Raw genomic sequence first — 19,918 nt, 5'->3', positions numbered from 1 at the left:
AGACAAGAGAGCAGATTGAATTCATTACTTCCGAATTATTTCACTATGAACTATACTCTTGAGGTTTTTTGCATCAGTTGTATTTGCGGTTTGGGAATACAACCTAACGGTGTGCCATGTCCATTTTCTTCCCAACTCTGTGTTCAGTGACATTACATTGGTGGCTTGAAATTGGTCATGGTAAGAAAGTTTATACCACAGAAATGGGTAAATGCTAGGAATCAGGAGTCAATTTACTGTTTTGAGATTGCTTCTTGAGAAGACAAGAGAGCAGCTGGCTAGAGCCTAGAGGAGAAAACTCATCACAGGAAAAACGGCGAGACACTTGCCCTGTGCAGCCCGCCCTGCAAGTCAGGGCCTGGGGGCCGCTGTGGTGGGGACAGAGTCCTGCCCTGATCCAGTGGCTGCTGGGAGACTGCTGCTGCAGCCTGCAGTCACTCCCCTTACCTTTGTTGAGGGAGGGCAGTTTCAAGGGGATGCTGATGATCCCAACCAGGTCTTCTGTGGGGACCAGGGAGCGCAGGATGGACCTGATGCGGATGGCTTCCCCCTTTCCTGTCTGGATGAGCTGGAAGATAGGGTGGAGAATGACATTAGATAAGTGAGGTTCCCACATCTCGATCCACCCCACCTCCAAACCTCTGGCAGTAAAATGGCTTCAGGGCAGGGGTCCATTTCTGTGTTTCCCTAATTGCTACAGACATTTGTGGCCACAGGGAAAGAGAAGAGTGGTCTCTTGATTTTCCAGAAGAGGTGCTACTGAGGAAATAACTAAAGAGGTTGCATGATTCCTTTGCTGTTATTAAAGTGGCCATGAGGTTGTGGTATCAGGTCCCAGGAATAAGTACACGACCTGCTGGTGGCTTCTCAGTGTGACTGCACTGCTGGAAGCACTCAGTGGCCATGATAGAAGTGTTGGCAGTGTGGCCACAATGCCAGACTCTATAATTCTGTTTTATTTATTTATTTATTTATTTATTTTTTGAGACGGAGTCTCGCTCTGTCGCCCAGGCTGGAGTGCGGCGGTGCAATCTTGGCTCACTGTAAGCTCTGCCTCCCGGGTTCATGCCATTCTCCTGCCTCAGGCTCCCGAGTAGCTGGGACTACAGGCGCCCGCCACCACGCCCGGCTAATTTTTTTGTATTTTTTTTTTTTCTAGTATAGACGGGGTTTCTTCGTGTTAGCCAGGATGGTCTCGATCTCCTGACCTCATGATCTGCCCACCTCGGCCTCCCAAAGTGCTGCGATCACAGGCATGAGCCACCACGCCTGGCCTCTAGAATTCTGTTAAACGTAGAAATGGCTTATGAATTTCAATTTCTAAGAGTTTGATTAATGCTGGGGATGACGAGGGGGCAAAAAGGGTGTAGAGAAGGTCAGAGAGAACTTGAGGGGCTCAGTGGAGTTATCCCGGCTTAAGTAGCCTGATCCACCCTGACACTGATGGGCCAACCAGCATGTACAATGGTGTGCACGCATATCCCCCTGCACAGGCAGTCTCTGGCAGGCTGTAGCAGGTGTTCAGCTGGGAACTGAATGTCATAGGGTCAGACTGTCCCCAGGTGGGCTCGACGGTATGCTGAGATATGATGCTTGGTGCCATCAGGGAAAGGAGAAGGCCTGCCCACCCACCCTGGTGCCACCGCCATCTCCAAGGGTAAAGAAGAGGTGGTCGGTGATGATGGCATCCTTCCCTCACCACTGATAGGGCAGGACCCACAGGAGGGGTCCTAAGAAGGGATGTATGCATGCGTATGTGTGTGTGTAAGGTGTTGGAGCAGAGGCAGTAAGGCAGGAAGAATGGGGCACCGCGGATGGGGCTCTGGTGACTGAGCTATCTCACGCTGCCTTCTTGAGAAGCAGCGAACTATATATAATGTGCTTTCTGATGTGATGAGAGGTGATCAGGAAAGCTAGAGTATGAACACACAGGAGACCCTGACCCTCCCCACCCCCAAGACTGTAGAACACCCTAGTGTTTTCTGGGCTCCCTTCCAAGTTTCCTGCATTTGCTTAAAGGCACTGAAATAGAAAAACAGAACTATGTGGGTAAGTCTCCTTTATCATAGTAGGAATTGGAATCCTAGGAATTCAGATCAGCCTCCCTTATCAAGATTTAGAGTTGCTTTTCATAGGAAAAGCAGCTATTTCCTCTCTTATGATGTCAGACCTTATATGAAATAAGGCTTATTCTTTCAGCCCTCAGTAGAGGTGAAAAAAGAAAAGAACATACTTTCTAGTTCAAAACTAGAAGTCTGAGAAGACATCTCATAAAACAGAACCATCCTTTTGTGATGTTTACAAACTCTACCTCTGGGGGAAAAATTCAAACACCAACCACAGGAAGAGCCTGCCTTCCCTGGGCCTAATGCCATAGTCATCAGGAAAGGGATCTTCTACGTGGAGCATCCTGATGGCCATGATCCAGAATCAAGTTGCTTCCATTTTGACCAAATTGAGGCATGTCAAATGGGAGGCTTTTGAAATAAACTGTTCAGAGGACATGCTCAACTAGTGCCACGGAGAAATCACACAAGACAGGGATCTGCCCAGGAGTCCCTCCCTAGAAAGCAGCAGAGTCACGTATCAGAGGTGGAAACTACTTTTGAAATTAGCTAAAAGGGACCTAGAAAAAGGCATGATAGCAAATGCCAGAGACAGAGGAAGAAATGAGGTTCAGGAAATCTATAGTGTTCTTGGTGTAAGTTTCTTAAAGCTGTTCTCTGGAAGCTCTATCACTTACGTGCATTTCAGGAGCACAGCGGCCCAGTAGATCTATAAGGGCCGAATAAAATGACATAATTGCATTGCCCATATGCACGATTTCTTCTTCCTCTTCATCGTCCTCCGTGCTGCTGAGAGAACCAACAGAGGGGAGGTGTGAGGAAGGTTGGCAGGCACTGCCACGATGGGAGACATAAGCTGCTTGATATGGAAGCACTCTGCTCTTCTTGCATATCACATACATCCTTTCCCTTGGAACCTCGTCTTCCTCTAGAAGTTGACAAAGTGGTTTCATTCATTAAGCTCAAGGAACCCAAATTTTTGTCCATGACATTCACAGGATTCCATGAATCTTAAGGCATGAGTACCAACATGAGCTGATCATCAGACCATAACTCCTACCAACCATTCATTCCCTTTTCCTCTCTGTGAGGGGAAGATACATGGAAAGCACATTGGACCAGGAGTCAGGAGGGCTCGGTCCCTGTCCTGGCTCTGTTGCGAATAAGCTATATGACCTTGGGCCTCAGATTTTTTCTCATGTTGCTTGAGGAAGTGGTGAAAGCGTATGTGTAGGGTCCTTTCCAGCTCTACCAGGTCTGATGACAAAGAGAAAAGCCAACCGTCTAAAGAGTTTCTGCTGCTGGGTTATGCCCACGCTCTAGATTCTATGGTCTAATCTAAAGGCTGTGATAAAGAAAGAGACATGATCATGAGACTTGATAAAGGGAAAGTAAGACAATCAGATAATCTACCAACTATATCCTTAACATTTAAATAACAACATTATAGTGCTGTGACTTTTCACATTCTGCAGCTTTTTTTTTTTAAAGAAGTCAAATCAAAACACTTTCTTAATTAGTCCTTGTGCTTTCAGAAGAGGAAATGGAGGCACTATCTGTTTTTACAAACGAGGTATGGGATGAGACACTGTGGGACAAAATGCTGAAGGAAACATGCTGAAGTTAGACAAGGAGTAGAACCTTGGTCCAGGCCTTTAGCTTCCTACCCCATGGTGATACTATAGGGAGGCCAAGAGTTTGCCCACTTTGTGATTTCCAGCTGTGCTGAGCAGAGTAGAGAAAATGGAAGGGGATGAAGGTGAGGCTGATCACTAGGCTTACTGGGAGAGTTAAGGCATCACTGTGCTTGATGAAGGGCAAATATTTTAGCTGTAACTGTTAAGAACATGTACTTTCTCTATCACCTCCTAAATCATCCGTATACCGGTAATATCTGAGAGCTCACCGACCGTATCCGTGCTGGAAGGCAACTCCATTCACTTACACTTCTCTTTTGTATCCTTGAGAGGGGAGGTCGAGCGCTGGGTTCTCAGAGATCTTAATGGCACCCTGCATGGCCGCCAACAGCCCGTTTCCCCCCTCACCCCGCAGGGCCGGGCCGAAGCACTCTGGGCGTCTGATGAGCAGCTTGACCACAACGCTGGCGTTTTCTTCCACACTCTCACCTAAGGAAGACAGACACTGTTTCCTTCTCAATGGAAAGGACAACCCCAGAATTTATTTCTAGTTGATGAGGCTGGGAGAACAGTATTTTGTTCAGCTTATCACCTACTCTTTTTTTGGTTTAGGTCAGTTAAGTGGGCAGTGGGAGTGGAGAAGGAACTAAGACATCTGTAACAGAGTGTAGTCAGTTAGTTATAAACCCCACTCACTGCATTTGAACCAGCCTCATCTACTCTTGAGATTAGGAGTTGATACTGATGGAGAAAAAGGTGGCTTTGATAAATTGGGTCAGGATCTGTTTATTTAAAGTATTAAGATCCACCATTGCAGAGCAGGTTTTTACTCTTCGGCTCAGGATTTTGTACTGTAGAGATTATTTCCATATATTTAGGTCCTCAGAGGGCAATTAATAAACTACTGAGTCTACCATGGAATACTGATTCATTCCCAAGTGACTTAGAGAACAGAAGGACTTTACATCTTGATTACCTCAATGAGGGCATGCAAATCTGTACTTCCTTCCTTGAAAGGAAGTAAGATGGTTACTCGAGCTGGTGTGCTTCAATTAACGTTTGGGGAAGTGACATATCAGCTTCTGACTCTGTTACCCTAATACTCTCAAAGAGTCTAATACCTACCCTAGGACAGCCAGGTTTGTATGGATGGACTTCAGGTCATTTCTGGAATCATGTATCCAGATGAAGAATCTGCTTGGTAAAGTTTTATTGGTTATTCCTAAACTTGCTCTGTGGGAAGGCAGAGGTTAGAGAATTGTATTCTGTGGCATTTGTTTTTGGATGAACCATAGATAATGAAGATAGGGTCTCATTTCGTGATCAAGTGATTAAGTGGTAGAACTGGACACTTAGGGATAGCCATTCTTTCTTAGAGCCAATATTTATATTCAAAAGTGGGTTGGTAGCTTGTGCAAACAAGTTAATAAAAAAAATACCTCTGTCTCAGATGAAATCCTAATTTGTATCTGAGAATTCATCTCTGAGCCAAGACTCAAGGGCAAGACTTTTTTTCACGTTGTGTTTGCTAAAGGCTAAAGAAAAACTTCTCTACAAAATCATAAGAGGTACCTCATTTGTGTCTGAGAATTTATCCCTGAACCCAATACTCAAAGGCAAGACTTTTTGATGTTATGTATTGGAAGCTTGAAGAAAAATTTTTCTACAGAATCATAGGGTATTTCTTGGAGAACTGAGCGATAACAGAGGTTACAATGTGATAAGCTCTTGTATTATTTATTCTTCTGCAAAAAGTTACCTCAAAATATTGGCAGACTAGAATAATAAATATTTGTTATCTCGCAGTATTTGTACAGGTCAGGGATTTTGAAGTGGCTAAGCTAGGTGGTCCTGCCTTGGGTCTCCCATGAGGTGGCAGCTGCCGTCTTCTGAAGGCCTGTCTGGGACTGGAGCATCAGCTTCCACGTTCACTCACACGGCTGTTGGCAAGAGGCCTCAGTTGCATACTGGATGTTGGGTGGAGGCCTCAGTTTCTCACCATGTTGACCTCCCCCCAATAAGGCTGCTTGAGTGTTCTCATGATGTGGCAGCTGGCTTCCCACAGAGAAAATTATCCAGAAGGACAGTAAAGCGGAAGCCAAGCTGCCTTTAATAACCTAGTCACTTATTGTTACTTTGTCATATCCTATTCATTAGAAGTGAGTCACTAAGTCCAGCTCACATGTAAAGGGAGAATTAGGCTCTGTATTTTGGAGAGAGGAGCATCAAAGAATTTACAGACTTATTTTGAAACGATTTTAGCAGCTTAAGTTCTATTTAATAAAACATTTTATGAATCAACTTAGAAGTGTTGCGAGTAAACCATTTTTTTTAAGAGACAGGGTCTGGCTCTGTCACCCAGGCTGGAGTACAGTGGCGTGACCTCAGCTCAGTGCAGCCTCACCCTCTAGGGTTCAAGTGATCCTCCCACCTCAGCCTCTTGAGTAGCTGAGACTACAGGCACATGCTACCACAACTGGCAAATTTTTGTTTTTGTTGTTGTTGTATTTTTTTGTAAAGACAGGGTTTCACCATGTTGCCCAGGCCGTTCTCAAATTCCTGGACTCAAGCAACCCCCTGCCTTGGCCTCCCAAAGTGCTGGGATTACACAAGCATGAGCCACCACACCCTGGCAGAGCATCTGAATGAGAACCCAGAAAATCTTCTGGTTCCAGCTTTTTAGCTCATCACTGTGTGAGTACACACACTGCACAATCTCACTGGATCTTTCCCCTGTTCAGATATGCATGCTCCATCTAGTTTTAGAGTGACGCTATTGGTCTAACTGAGATGCAGAGATTTCTCCCATGATGCTCAGAGGAATGGGGATGGGGTGGGGTGGCAGCTGAGCTTGCCGTCCGAATGCTCGTAATTAACTCAGGCTCACCTCTCACACCAAACTCAATCTTGAACATACCGAATGTGTCTCACAGCCCTGGAGAGTCTACCTCAGACCACAGGTGTAGTCCATTCCTAGAGCTTGGCTTGCTGACATCCTCTTTTATCACTCAAGCTTTTGCACTGTGGGCAAAATCCAAGATTGTAAGCATGTACCACTCTAAGTTTTAGAGTTGTGTAGCTCGATCCAGAAAAAAACTTATTAGACTGAATTTAAACAGCTAATCAGCTTCCATTCACGGTTTTATAGCTCAATCCTTCAAGAGTCTAAAATTTTTGTAAAGAAGTTTGTCTTCAAGTTCTATCCAATGTATCACACACCAAAAAAAAAAAAAAAAAAAAAAAAATCGGTTTTTATTAAACCAGAATCCATGTGAAGAAAATTCTCAGGAGATACTAAAAGGGTAAAATTATCATAATAATGGGATGGTGGAAAGAATCAACATATTCTGGAAAAAGAGAAGCCAAGGAGAGGTTGAGAGACATTGTACAGTTTGTAGAAGACCTCAGAGAAGGGTATGATGCCAAGTACTACGCCCATGCTCTCCTATCAGTTGAACCTACCATTTATACCTAATATAGTTTACTCACAGGAGGGATACTTACAGAAAAGCCCCAGGAGAATCTACATTTTTAAAAGCCAGTGGTCTCAGACATAGATTGGATGTATCTCACAGTTCACTACTTTCAAATGGTTTTGGCCTCCAATACTTATCAGGTAGCACATACATCAGCCCTCTCAGTTGTAATTTCTCACTACAAGAATAATAAAGCTAAAACATTGAAATTTTAAATGTAAAAAATGGAGGAAAAAACCCAACTCTGTTAATCAAGCTTATTTGAATACTATACTCAGATTCTTTCAGTTACCTGGTGGAAATGCTTGTGGGTCAGCCACACCTATTTTACCAGCATGTTGAATTCAATTTAGCTTTTCCCACAGTGATTGGCATCACGAAGTTGGTGGGATATAAAACCACAATATGCAGAAGTTGAAAAATCAGACTGTGAGTTCTACGTTGAGCTTGTGATTGAAATTCATTTGCCCAATTAACCTTATTTTATTTGAGTCTCAGGCCTTCAGAACTGAACTAATTGGGTCTGCTCCTACAAGTGACCCAGGAAGCCGGCCCTTGATTACTGAATTGTGGACATCTGCGGAGAATGCAGAGCACACTCTAAGAGGAAGGAGCTGAAGTGCAACCATTGCCGCTAATTAGACAGGGGACCAAGGAAAAGAATTTCCAAAGGCTTCCCAAGGCAAAGAGGATGGCATGATTAGGAGGGAGAGACAGTCTCTTCCTAATTACCTGTAGCTCAGCAAGCTTCACTGCTAACCAAATCCATTGTGGAAAAGCTAGATATTGACCTTGAGGGCATTTTTCAAGGGGGAGAGAGAGAGATTGAGGTAAACTAGTTTTGCCCAAGGGCTTGCAACAATGCTTTCTGCTTGAGTTCTAACATGAATAATGAGCTTAATAACAGCATGAATGTTCACAGTGCCTTTCTTCAAAGGCTTCAACACTGTCTTCATGTTACTATTTTCTTTTCAACGTTCCCGAATAGTTGGATGGAAATGGAAATGATTCTCCCCACTTTACCCTGGTAAAACAGTCATACTCACCACAGGGACGGTTAGCAGGGAAATAATTATTTAACCTTCAGCCCATCACTTTTCTCACTCTCTGTGTTCTAACTCTAGTTCCTGTTTTAAAGTTCCATTGTCTGGAACACTGTTTTTCTTCCCATTCTTTTGATGTAAACCCTCAGCTTAGGTAACTCCATTTCATCCTACAGGAGGAGCTTAAACATGGGAACCCCAGAGGACCTGTTCCTCTCAAACACCCTGTCCTCCTCCTTTGTGCCTGCTTTCCCCATTAGACTGTACATGCCATAAGAACAGGGCCTTGTGTCTGAATTATCTAACACTGTGTGCTCAAGGGTCTTGTTAACATCTGGCATATCACAAACATTCAAAAAATATATTTCTTCAATAAGTCAGTAGACTTCATTGAGACTCAAGGCACAGACTTGAAATGACTGGATGGAAAACCAAAGGTGGCTACCCATTGTTGTATTATCCCAGGCAATTATCAGCCTCTGTTTACAAGAGTCTGCATCGTCTACTACCTCAGATTTCAATTAGTCCTAAATAAAAGAAACATATGCCCAATCAAGTCCCACCTCAGTAAGACAGAACACGGGGCTCCAGCATGAATGAATGTACTGACACTCATTTAATTAATTTAGAGAATCCCACGGGCAGGGTAATGGCCAGGATCCAACACCTCTTTTTGCTAAATGCCATCTTTGATAGGGTACCAGGCAACTTGTATGAACTAAGTGATTACAAATAGTAAGGACATACCATCTTCTTTTTAGGGCCTTCCAGCCTGGGAAGGGATGGACTGGAGATGTGTCTAAGAGCCACTGTGATAGCATAGAGAGCAAACCAGGAATTGTTTGCCCATTTACTAATGAATTCAACTATCCATTGAGTCCATACTACATGCTAGTAACTGATCTAGAGACAGCAGACAAGCAGTAACCAGGACAGTCAAGCCTGAACCCCAGAATGAAACTAGTGGAACAGAGTCACCCCAGCAGACCTGTGGACCTGCAGCAGAGCTTTCCCACCATCTTGCAGATATGTAAGAAATAAATGCTTATTATTTTATGCCTTTGAGATTATGAAGTTATTATGTAGCAGATGCAGGCTGATATAAGAGAGTAGAAGGAGGGAATTCAGTTCCTACACAACTTAGAGTGGCCCAGGTATAAGATAATAACAACTTGGAGTAGAAAGTGGCCAGTGGAGATGGAGAGAAGATAGACTTCAGATATCTTTTAGATGCTGAATCAACAGAACTTGCTGATGGACTGAATGTGGGAATAAGGAAAAAAAGTTGATTCAAGGATGCTTTCTAGACTTAGTCTGAGTATCTGAAAAGTTGGTGGAGCTAGTTAAGGAGATGGAGAATCCTCGGGGAAGAACAGGTTTTGGGTGGTAATTACATACTCAGCTTTAAGATGTACAAAATTTAAGATGCGTATTCCTCCAAGTAGAAATACCAAGTAGATAACCAAGATATACAAGTCTGGGGCTCAGGGAAGAGGACAAAGCTGGCAAAGTAAATCTGGGGGTCATCAGTGTATACGTGGAATTCAAAGCCAAGGGACTGCATGAAACCATGCAGGGTGGATGGCCAGTAGTAGCCCAGATATTTTGAAGACCAGTATTTAATCACAGAATTGTGCTAAGATTTTGCCCATGTGTCTAGAGTTTGGGTCCATGTAGCTTTTTCATGAAATATGCCAAATAAAACTTGAATGCAATAGAAACCTGGAGTCAGAATTGAGGTGTGCTCTGACAAAATATGGGCATTCTCAATAAGATGATGAAAATCAGCCTTTCATGAGCACAAGGATCATAATACTGCCATTTTGTGTGAATAATGTTGATGAAGCAGATTTTTTTGTTTCATTTAGCTTAATTACATAGTTTTATTGAAGTATCAGGCTTCATTTACTACTCTTATCAATGAAATGGTTGATGAAATCTACATACATATATTAAGTAGGTTCTGGACTTTTGAGTCCACTGCCAAGACACTCAGTTACCACTACCATTGGAATCCCACAGGGCCCTTGGAGGCAAGCTGCTGAGAAATTCACTTAGTGTGAAAAGAATGTAGCTGACATCCTTTCACCCCAGCCAGCTTTTCTCATTTTGGTGCTCTGGGCCTAGATTTGCCATTGGCTTCTTTATTTGAGGAATTTATTTTCTATTACTGGTAGTGTTTTGACTGTCTATTATTTCTGGACTTTGATGCTGTTTCACTTTGAATTTTTACAGATGGAGGCACATTTCCTTGTCTCTGTCACTAGAAGCCCTTTACCTGTCTGATAGATTTCCTTTCCTTTTCTCAGGTATAAAGATTCCAGGAAGTCCAGTGGGAGAATGAAGAAAGTGGGGTATGCAAAACTGTACACGCTTTATACTATGGTTTCAATGATGGTGCCCCCTCCAAAATTTATGTGGAAACTTAATCCCTAATGCAACAGTGTGTTAGGCCATTCTTGCATTGCCATAACAAAATATCTGAGACTGAGTAATTTATAAAGAAAAGAGGTTTAATTGGCTCATTGGTTCTGCAGGCTATACAGGAAACATGGTGCCAGCAACTGCTTGGTTTCTGGTGAGGCCTTGGGAAACTTTTACTCACAGCAGAAGGTGAAGGGGGAGCAGGTGTCTCAGAGAACGAGAGAAAGAGTGGGAGGAAGTACCACACACTTAAGCAACCAGAGCTTATGAGAACTCACTAGTGTGAGGACAGCACCAAGCCAAGAGGCATCTGCCTCCATGATCCAAACACCTCCCACCAGGCCTCACCCCCAACATTCGGGATGAGAATTCAACAAGAGATTTAGAGGAGACAACATCCAAACCATATTAAACAGTAGTAGGAAGTGTGGCCTTTGGGAGGTGATTAAGTTATAAGGATCTCTGCCCACACCAGTGGGATTAGTACCCTTATAAAAGGGTTTAAAATTGAAGGGATGTTCTCTTGCCCTTCAATTGATTCTGTCATGTGAGGACACAGTGTTCCTCTTCTCCAGAGGATGCAGCAACATGGTACTATCTTGGAAGCAGAGAGCAGCCCTCCCAGACATCAATCTTACTGGTGCCTTGTTCTTGAACTTCCCAGTCTTCAGAGCTGTGAGAAATAAATTTCTGTCTTTATAAATTATCCAGTCTCAGGCATTTTGTTACTGCAGTATAAATGGACTAAGATACCTTACAGTTAGTACAAAGGTGTAACACAGATGTTAAGAATCCAGCTGCAACTAGCCATATCTCAAATGTACCTTATATTCTACCTTCTTATCACTGTAGCATGATGTGTCTCCTGAGTACAACATTGCGATGTTGTTCCTATTTGTTTTAAACTGTTATTTAAATCTTTTGCCATTGGTTAATTTTTCAAGAGCTTGCTGAATCTTTTCAACTGTTTTATAAATTTGAGAACAAAACTATGTCTCACACATTTAGTCTTAACCATGCCTAGTCTAGTACCAATCACACTGAAGAATGGTTAACATGCCCTTTCTGACTCTAAAAACATGAATACAAGGGCAGAAATAAACCAGATGATTCTGAAGTGTCTACACCTTATATGCCCTTCGAAGCTAAGATGACACTTTGTACTCTCAACCCTAAAAGATGTATGTCTCCCAGCACAACAGTCTATCCATATGCTCTCCCTTTAGGACTTTGTTAAACTATATCCATTTATTTCAAGACGTTATTCAACACTTTCCTTCTTCCTCATGCATCCCTTGACTAATTCTACCAGATTCCAATAAACGCCATCATTTTGGCATGCCAACGTCTCATGTGTCACTATGTAGGTAGGAGTGGTTGATTACAAAGTTTTTAGTAATTATTCCAGACATGTTTCTGATTACTCTACTTGGGTTTTCTCTGTTTCCTGCTTTGAGTTGCAGGAAGTGACTTCTGGGCAGGACTTCTAGAGCATCACGTTTCACAGCCCCTCATAGACTCGTCACATGTCACATGATGGATGCCCAAGTTATGGCCACTGGTAATAAATCTACCTAGGAAAGCAGATTCAGCAAAGCTCAGAGGAGATATTATGTTCCTTAAACTAAGTTTGTAGTCTGGGGAAGATATCGCTGTAACTCTCCAAGGACTCTAAGAAAACACAGAATAACTTTTCCCTTTTTCTTGTGGATTGATAGGAAACCTTTTCCTTCTCAGATTAATCTAATAGGAAGGGATTAATCACAGACACCCAAACACATCTGTGCTTAGCCTGGCTACAGTGTTTGCAACTGCCGGGAAAATAGAACCTTATCGACTTCATTACTTCTAGAGTTAAACACAAACCAAGGCTTCTCAACAGCTAATAAAGTGAAGCAAATTATATGCCTTGAAACATTTTCTTAAAGACAAATATTTAAGAAGATTTACTACAAACATTAAGAAATAATAGTGAATTAATGTTAGAAAGAGTTCTCTATTTCCATTATTTTGATATATTAAAAGTTTTTGATTTGGCTTAAAATTTTTTAAATTAGCACCAAACAGTGATTAAATAATACCACAATTTTTTACAAGCTCAAAGGGGAAAAGGTTGTTTCTCCTTGTTCATTATGGAGACAGGAAGACAACAGTGCACAATGGTTCATAAAATTTGGCCTCTGGTGTCAAACTGCTTGATTCAATTTCTGGCTTTACTTTCTACTACCTATGAGACTCTGGGCAAGGTATTTAATCTAAGCTTCAGGGTCTTCATCTATAAGATGAAGATAATTGTATCCACTTGCTATGGTCTGAAAATTTGTGTCCCCCTACCCTCCAAAATTGATATGTTGAAATCCTAACTGTCCAGGTGACAATATTAGGCAGTAGGGCCTTTGGTGGGTAATTAAGTCATAAGGGCAGAGCCCTCATGAATGGGATTTGTGCCATTATAAAAGAGGCCCCAGAGAGCTGCCTTGCCTCTTCCACCATCTGAGAACACAGTGAGAAGTCACCATCTATGAATTAGGAAACCTCACCAGACACTGAATCTGCCAGCACCTTGATCCTGGACTTCCCAGCTTTCGGAAGTGTAAGAGATAAATTTATGTTGTTTATAAGCTACCTTGTCTGTGGTATTTTGTTATGGCAGCCTGAACAGACTAAGATACTTCCCTCATTGGATTGTCATATAATTTAATATATGTGTTTTGAACAGTGCCTGGTACATGGTAAATGCTCAATAAGTGTTAGCTGTTGTCATCCTCACCACAACCCTCACCACCCCCATCATCACTCACCATCATTCACCACACTCACCCTTATAACCCCCCTGTATGACCATGCACCACCCAACCATCATATCCCATCATCACCATCATCATCACCCACCACCATCACCATGTCTACCTTCACTAACCACCACCCACCTCAATCACCCTACAGCTCACTATAACCACTGACCAACTATCATATTCCACTATCATTAGCATCATCACCATTCATCACCCACTATCACAACCCTCACCACCACTCACCATTACCACCATTACTCACCATGAACACCCCTATCACCCACAATAATCATCTACCACCACCCACCATCATCTACCATCACCCACCATGAATACTTCCATCATCTGCCATGATTCCTTATATCACTTTTATCTTACATTGCTGAGCAGAGGTCACAAAAGTATTCAGAAAGTCCTTTTGAATCACCTTTTAGACATAAGGACTTATAAAGGGTTTTGAGATCCCAAAGAAATCTGTTTATTACAGTTTTCCCATTTCCAATGCCCTACCACTCTTGTAAAGATCATGAACAAAACTATCATAACTATAAGTTTATAAGGTTTGTGGCACTGGGCTAATCTAAGTTTTCCATGGATTATTTCATTTAAGCCTCACAACTCTGTGAGGCATACATTATTATCATCTCTGTTTTACACATAAAAAAGCACTGAGGTTAGGCATTTTGACTAACTTGCTTAAATTCACATAACTAGTAAATGATAGAGCCAAATTTGAACCCAAGATACTCCATTCTCCAGCCCAAACTCTTCTGTAACATTCTGTTGTGATTGAGCCACTATTCCTCCTAAGTATTTAGAAATATTCTCATTTTTCTTTTTCATAGTCTCCACATTTTTCTTTTTCATGCCTTCGCCTGTGGAAACCTACTGCGAAGCATTTGAGCTACTGATGGACTGCAAATCTACTTAGTTCTAATCTGTTGATTGATTGATTTCTGTCCTACAAATTCAATTAGGGGTATCTCTATATGGATATTGTATACAGAAAAATCAATACGATGTGACCCAAGCCAAGCTTATTACCTTCCATCTCAAACCATTTTGCTTCTTCTGACATCCTTATTTCTTTCTCTCTACCCTCAAATCTCTAAGCTTCAATGTGACCTCTGTTCCTTTTCGCTCAACATACCTAGGCTCAGCCATCATCATCGCCATTCAGTGCTTGATACAGTTTCTATATTTGTCCCTGCCCAAATCTCATGTTGAATTGTAATCCCCAATGCTGGAGGTGGGGCCTGGTGCGAGGTGTTTGAATCATGGGGGCAGATCACTCACAGCTTGGTGCTGTCTTCACGATAGTGAGTTCTTAAGAGATCTGGCCATTCAAAAGTGTGTGGCACCTCCCCCTTGCCTTATGCCTGCTTTCACCATATGATGTGCCTATTCCCCCTTCACCTTCTGCCATAATTGAAAGCTCCCAGAGGCTTCACCAGAAGCCAAGCAGATGCTAGCACCATGCTTCCTGTAAAGCCTGCAGAACCACGAGCCAATTAAACTTCTTTTATTAACAAATCACCCAGTTTCAGGTATTTTTTTATAGCAATGCAAGAATGGCCTACTACTGAACATTTGTTCCAAAGAGTGGGGTATTGCTATAAAGATACCTGAAAATGTGGAAGCAGCTTTGGGACTGGGTAGGCGGCAGAGATTGAAAGCGTCTGTAGGGCTCAGAAGAAGATGACAGGAAGTTTGGAACTTCCTGGAGACTGGTTAAATGGTTGTGACCAAAATGCTGACAGTGAAGTCCAAGCTGCTGAGGTCTTGGATGGAAATGAGGAACTTATTTGGAATTGGAGCAAAGGTCATGCATATTATGCATTAGTAAAGAACTTGGCTGCATTCTGTTCATGCCTTAGGGATGGATGGAAGTTTGAACTTGAGAGTGATGACCTAGGGTATCCTGGTGGAAGAAACTTCTAAGCAGCAAAGTGTTCAAGAAGTGGCCTGGCAGCCGGGCACGGTGGCTCACGCCCGTAATGCCAGCACTTTGGGAGGCCGAGCTGGGTGGATCACGAAGTCAGGAGATCGAGACCATCCTGGCTAATGTGGTGAAACCCCGTGTCTACTAAAAATACAAAAAATTAGCCAGGCATGGTGGTGGGCGCCTGTAGTCCCAGCTATTCGGGAGGCTGAGGCAGGAGAATGGCGTGAACGTCAGAGGCGGAGCTTGCAGCGAGCCGAGATCATGCCACTGCACTCCAGCCTGGCCGACAGAGCAGGACTCCGTCTCAAAAAAAAAGAAAGAAAGAAGTGGCATGGCTGCTTCTAACAAACCTATGTTCACTTGTGAAAATGAATAAATGACTTAAAGTTGGAAATTTATTGAAACAAGAGCAGAGTGTAAAAGTTTGGAAAATTTGCAGCCTGGCCATGTGGCAAGAGAAAGAAGAGGCTTTTTAGAAGAGGAAATCAAGTGGGATGTAGAGCAACTACTTACTAGAGATATTTGCATGACTAAAAGGAAGCCAAGTGCTAATATCCAAGACAATGAGGAAAAGGCCTCAAAGGCACTTCAGAGACCTTCGTGGCAGCCCCTCCCATCATAGGCCCAGAGGCTTACGAGGTAAGAATTAATTTGTGGGCCAGGCCCAGGGCAGCCTCATGACATTGCTCCCCATATATCCTGGCTGCTCCAACTCTAGCTGTGGCTCAAATGGGCCCAGCTAAAGCTTGGGCTGCCACTTCGGAGAATGCAAGCCATGACTCTTGGCAGTTTCCACGTAGTGTTAAGCCTGTAGGTATGCAAAATGCAACAGTGGAGAACACTTGTCAGCCTCCACCTAGATTTCAGAGGATGTATGGAAAAGCCTGGGTCCCCAGGCAGAATCCTGCTGCAGGGGTGGAGCCCCACAGAATACCTCTACTAAGGCAGTACAGAGGGGAAATGTGGGGTTGGAGGCTCCATGCAGAGTCCCTCCTGGGGTACTGCCTAGTGGAGCTGTGGGGAGGGGGCTACCACCCTCCAGACCCCAGGATGGTAGAGCCACTGGCATGCCTATAGTCCCAGCTACTTGGAAGGCTGAGATGGGAGGATTGTTTGAGCCTAGGAGGTCGAGGCTGCAGTCAGCTGAGATTGCACCACTGCACTCCAGCCTGGGCGACAGAGTGAGACCTTGTCTCAAAAAAAAAAAAAAAAGTGTATGGCACCTCCAGCCTCTCTACTCTCTCTCTCTCTTCCTCCTGCTTTCACCATGTGACATGCCTAGTCCATCTTTGCCTTCTGCCATGATTGGAAGCTCCCTGAGGCTTCATCAGAAGTTTAGTAGATACCAGCACCATGCTTCCTATAAAGCCTACAAAACTGTGAGCCAATTAAACCTCTTTTCTTAATAAATTATCAAGTCTCAGATATTTCTCTATAGCAATGCAAGAATGGTCTAATACAGTCCTATGAATTCCACCTCTGTAATTTCCTTCAAATGTATCTCTTCCAGTCCATTTTACCAACACCATAATAATTTAGAAACTCATTATTCTAATCTGAGCACAGAACCCATGAGTGGGTATCAACCCATCAGTCTCTATTCTGTTAAAAAGTTTTGCAGTTCTCTACACACTGAATCAATACTGAACTTTCCAACTTGGCATTTAGGTTTTCCCCATTATAATCACCTACCTTTTAAACCTTATGTCTTACCACTGCCATCCATGCATCTATCCTCCAGACTGACAGATCATTGGGTATCTTAGTCTGTTTTGTGCTGCTATAACAGAATATCAAAGACTAGGTAATTTATAAAATATAGAGGTTTATTTGGCTCGTGGTTCTAGAGGCTGAGAAGTCCAAGATCAAGGGGGTGCATCTGTTAAGTGCCTTCTTGCTGCATCATAACATGGCAGAAGGCATCACATGGCAAGAGAGTGAGCACAAGAAAGCAAGATGTTGAACTCGTGGCCTCAAGCCATTTTATAATGGGCATTAATCCATTCATGAGGTGTTGGGTCCTCATGACCTAACACCTCCAATTAGGCCCCATCTCCCAACTCTCAGGATTAAGTTTCTAAAACATGCTTTTTAGGGGATACATTTAAACAATAGTACTAGGTTTCCTGAGCACAGTATGCTTTAGCCTTTGAGCTACTGTACATGCTGCTCCTCAACTGAATCTATGTATTTGGAAGCTTGACCTTTCAAAGCTTATCTCTAACATCACCTCCTCCATTAGGCCTTTTCTGATCTCCTCAATAAGCTATGTTTCCCGTCTTGAACCCCTTTGGTGCTCTCTCCCTGCCTTACGCCATTTTTATTGTAGTGATCTCTGTCCATGTCTCCTCCCCTTAGAAGACTGAAAATTCTTTGAAAGGAGAAGCTGACATCCTTTGCCAAAACTAGACATGGCTATGTATTAGATATGAGTTCTAAATTTCTTTTCAAAGAATATGTCAGTATGTTCAATTCTTTGCCTTCTACTTTTAAACTTAACTTCCTCGTAAAGCAACATTTTTCGATTACCTGCTCCACCCTGGCTCATTCTGATCACCTGCTCCACCCTGACTCATTCCAATTACCTGCTACCTGCTCTGTCCTGACTCCCGCCAAAGCCCTCACCCCGTCATTCTATTTAAATTAGCCAATGGGAATTAGTTTAGCCTGTGCTGTCTAACCCTAGCCAACAGGGGAAGGACATAGCAGCAGGGGCCACGTGCATCAGGAATAAGAACGCCTTCCCCTCCTTTGTCCAAGTGTGTGCTCACCATTGCTCCATCTGTAAGGGTGCACCCTTCTATAGAAATACCTTGCCTTGCTGAGAATTAAAAAGAAAATTTTATATTCAAATGCTATTTTTTTTGCAGCACCGAAACTTTATATATAACACTATTATAGAGACAAAATAAACATTAAACTAAAATCCACAAATATTTATACTGATGGGCCAGTTTGCCAGAGTTTGTTGCATTATAAAATTGTAGTGCAGAAAATAAGTTTTAAGTTTTAAAACAATAAAAATGGCGTAAGGCAGGGAGAGAGCACCAAAGGGGTTCAAGACGGGAAACATAGCTTATTGAGGAGATCAGAAAAGGCCTAATGGAGGAGGTGATGTTAGAGATAAGCTTTGAAAGGTCAAGCTTCCAAATACATAGATTCAGTTGAGGAGCAGCATGTACAGTAGCTCAAAGGCTAAAGCATACTGTGCTCAGGAAACCTAGTACTATTGTTTAAATGTATCCCCTAAAAAGCATGTTTTAGAAACTTAAAACTTATATCTTTAGAAAAGATATAAAATAACTTGAAAACAAAAGGGGTGGACCGAACATTTTGGTCTAGAGTTTAGTTCAATATGGTTTACCTAACCCACAAAAGCAAGTGTTAGAATTTATGCAATCTGCGTAGAAGAAGAGCCAGTGGATTCCTTTACCTTCACGACCCAGGTAGATGGTCTCATAAAATGACTCAAAAAGCTCTTGATCTTGACTGTGAAGGTGACCAAGATGAATAAATTGGTCCTGCCTTGATCAGATTTGTCTGCAAACAATCTATTTACATAATTTGGCGAGCTGTATAAATTCTTAATCTTTATACATCCACACTTCATACTTTATACATGCTTCATACATCCACAAATTTGCTTACTCTTACATTAACTCTACATTAATTCTGGACATGCGATAATTTGGATACAAAGTGAACGCGGCTATTAGAGGATACTCTAAAACTGCCCGCGAGAGAAGAAAATGGAGGTTAGCAAAGCTGGTGATAAACACAGAAGGAAGCAGTGATGAAAACACAGAGAGAAGCAGAGAGAGTTGATTAGGAAGTTGGCTGGGTGGGTCCCAGGGGAATAAAACACAACCACCTCAAGGCCTGCAATCCATCCAGGGCAAGGAGAAAAGAAAGCATTTAAATATTATGACTATAGTATAGTACCGTGAAGAAAAGCAAGCAGGTGCAATGGGAGGGTAGAGAGACAACAAGAAAAGCACATGGGAATATAACGATCACATTATGTCAACGTATTTTGAGACAAATTGTTATACTTAGAACAATTGGCATGATTGTGTGTTAGCTACAATCTCTCTTTGAGATCACCTAACCTGCTTAGTGCAATTTGTTAGCCTGGAACCCCAAACTGAGAGAACAGAGAGGGACTGTAACGATAATGTCAATACAAGTGAATTAGTATTGTAACAAAAATTCTTAGGAGACAAGGCTCATTTTCAAGAAAGTACCCCACTTATTTTACATAATATTCAGCATATTATTCCAGAGCAACTAAAGAATTCTGGTAGTGTTGGAATTCACTATAAATGGGAGGTAAATTGTATTATGAAGAATAATATTTAGGGTTGCTATAGCAATTTTTTTCTCCTGGGAGTTTACTTATCTTTTACAGCTACTCAGTTATACTTGATTTTATCCATCCATCCATCCATCCATCCGTCCGTCCATCCGTCCAGGGATCTAGATGTACATGTGCATTTAGCACTGTGAAACAGGTGAGGTATTAATGATGATAT

General features: G+C 42.5%; 1 protein-coding gene across 4 annotated transcripts in view; it reads right to left on the bottom strand.

Moving 5' to 3' along the window:
- RYR3 (ryanodine receptor 3) overlaps positions 1-19,918 on the bottom strand; it is a 565,081-nt gene that overhangs the window by 144,791 nt on the left and 400,372 nt on the right. For all 4 annotated transcript variants that reach the window (XM_055278588.2, XM_055278589.2, XM_055278590.2 and 1 more), the window contains exons 44-46: positions 4,012-4,192; positions 2,744-2,855; positions 448-568 (exon numbers count right to left, since the gene is read on the bottom strand). In XM_055278588.2, the coding sequence (XP_055134563.2) occupies positions 448-568; positions 2,744-2,855; positions 4,012-4,192 (414 nt within the window). The remainder of the gene's footprint in view (positions 1-447; positions 569-2,743; positions 2,856-4,011; positions 4,193-19,918) is intronic.

The sequence above is a fragment of the Symphalangus syndactylus genome, chromosome 5 (assembly GCF_028878055.3).
Source record: "Symphalangus syndactylus isolate Jambi chromosome 5, NHGRI_mSymSyn1-v2.1_pri, whole genome shotgun sequence".
Taxonomy (NCBI): Eukaryota; Metazoa; Chordata; class Mammalia; order Primates; family Hylobatidae; genus Symphalangus; species Symphalangus syndactylus.
Note: the sequence above shows the minus strand (reverse complement) of the source record. Positions and strands in the feature narration are given on the sequence as shown.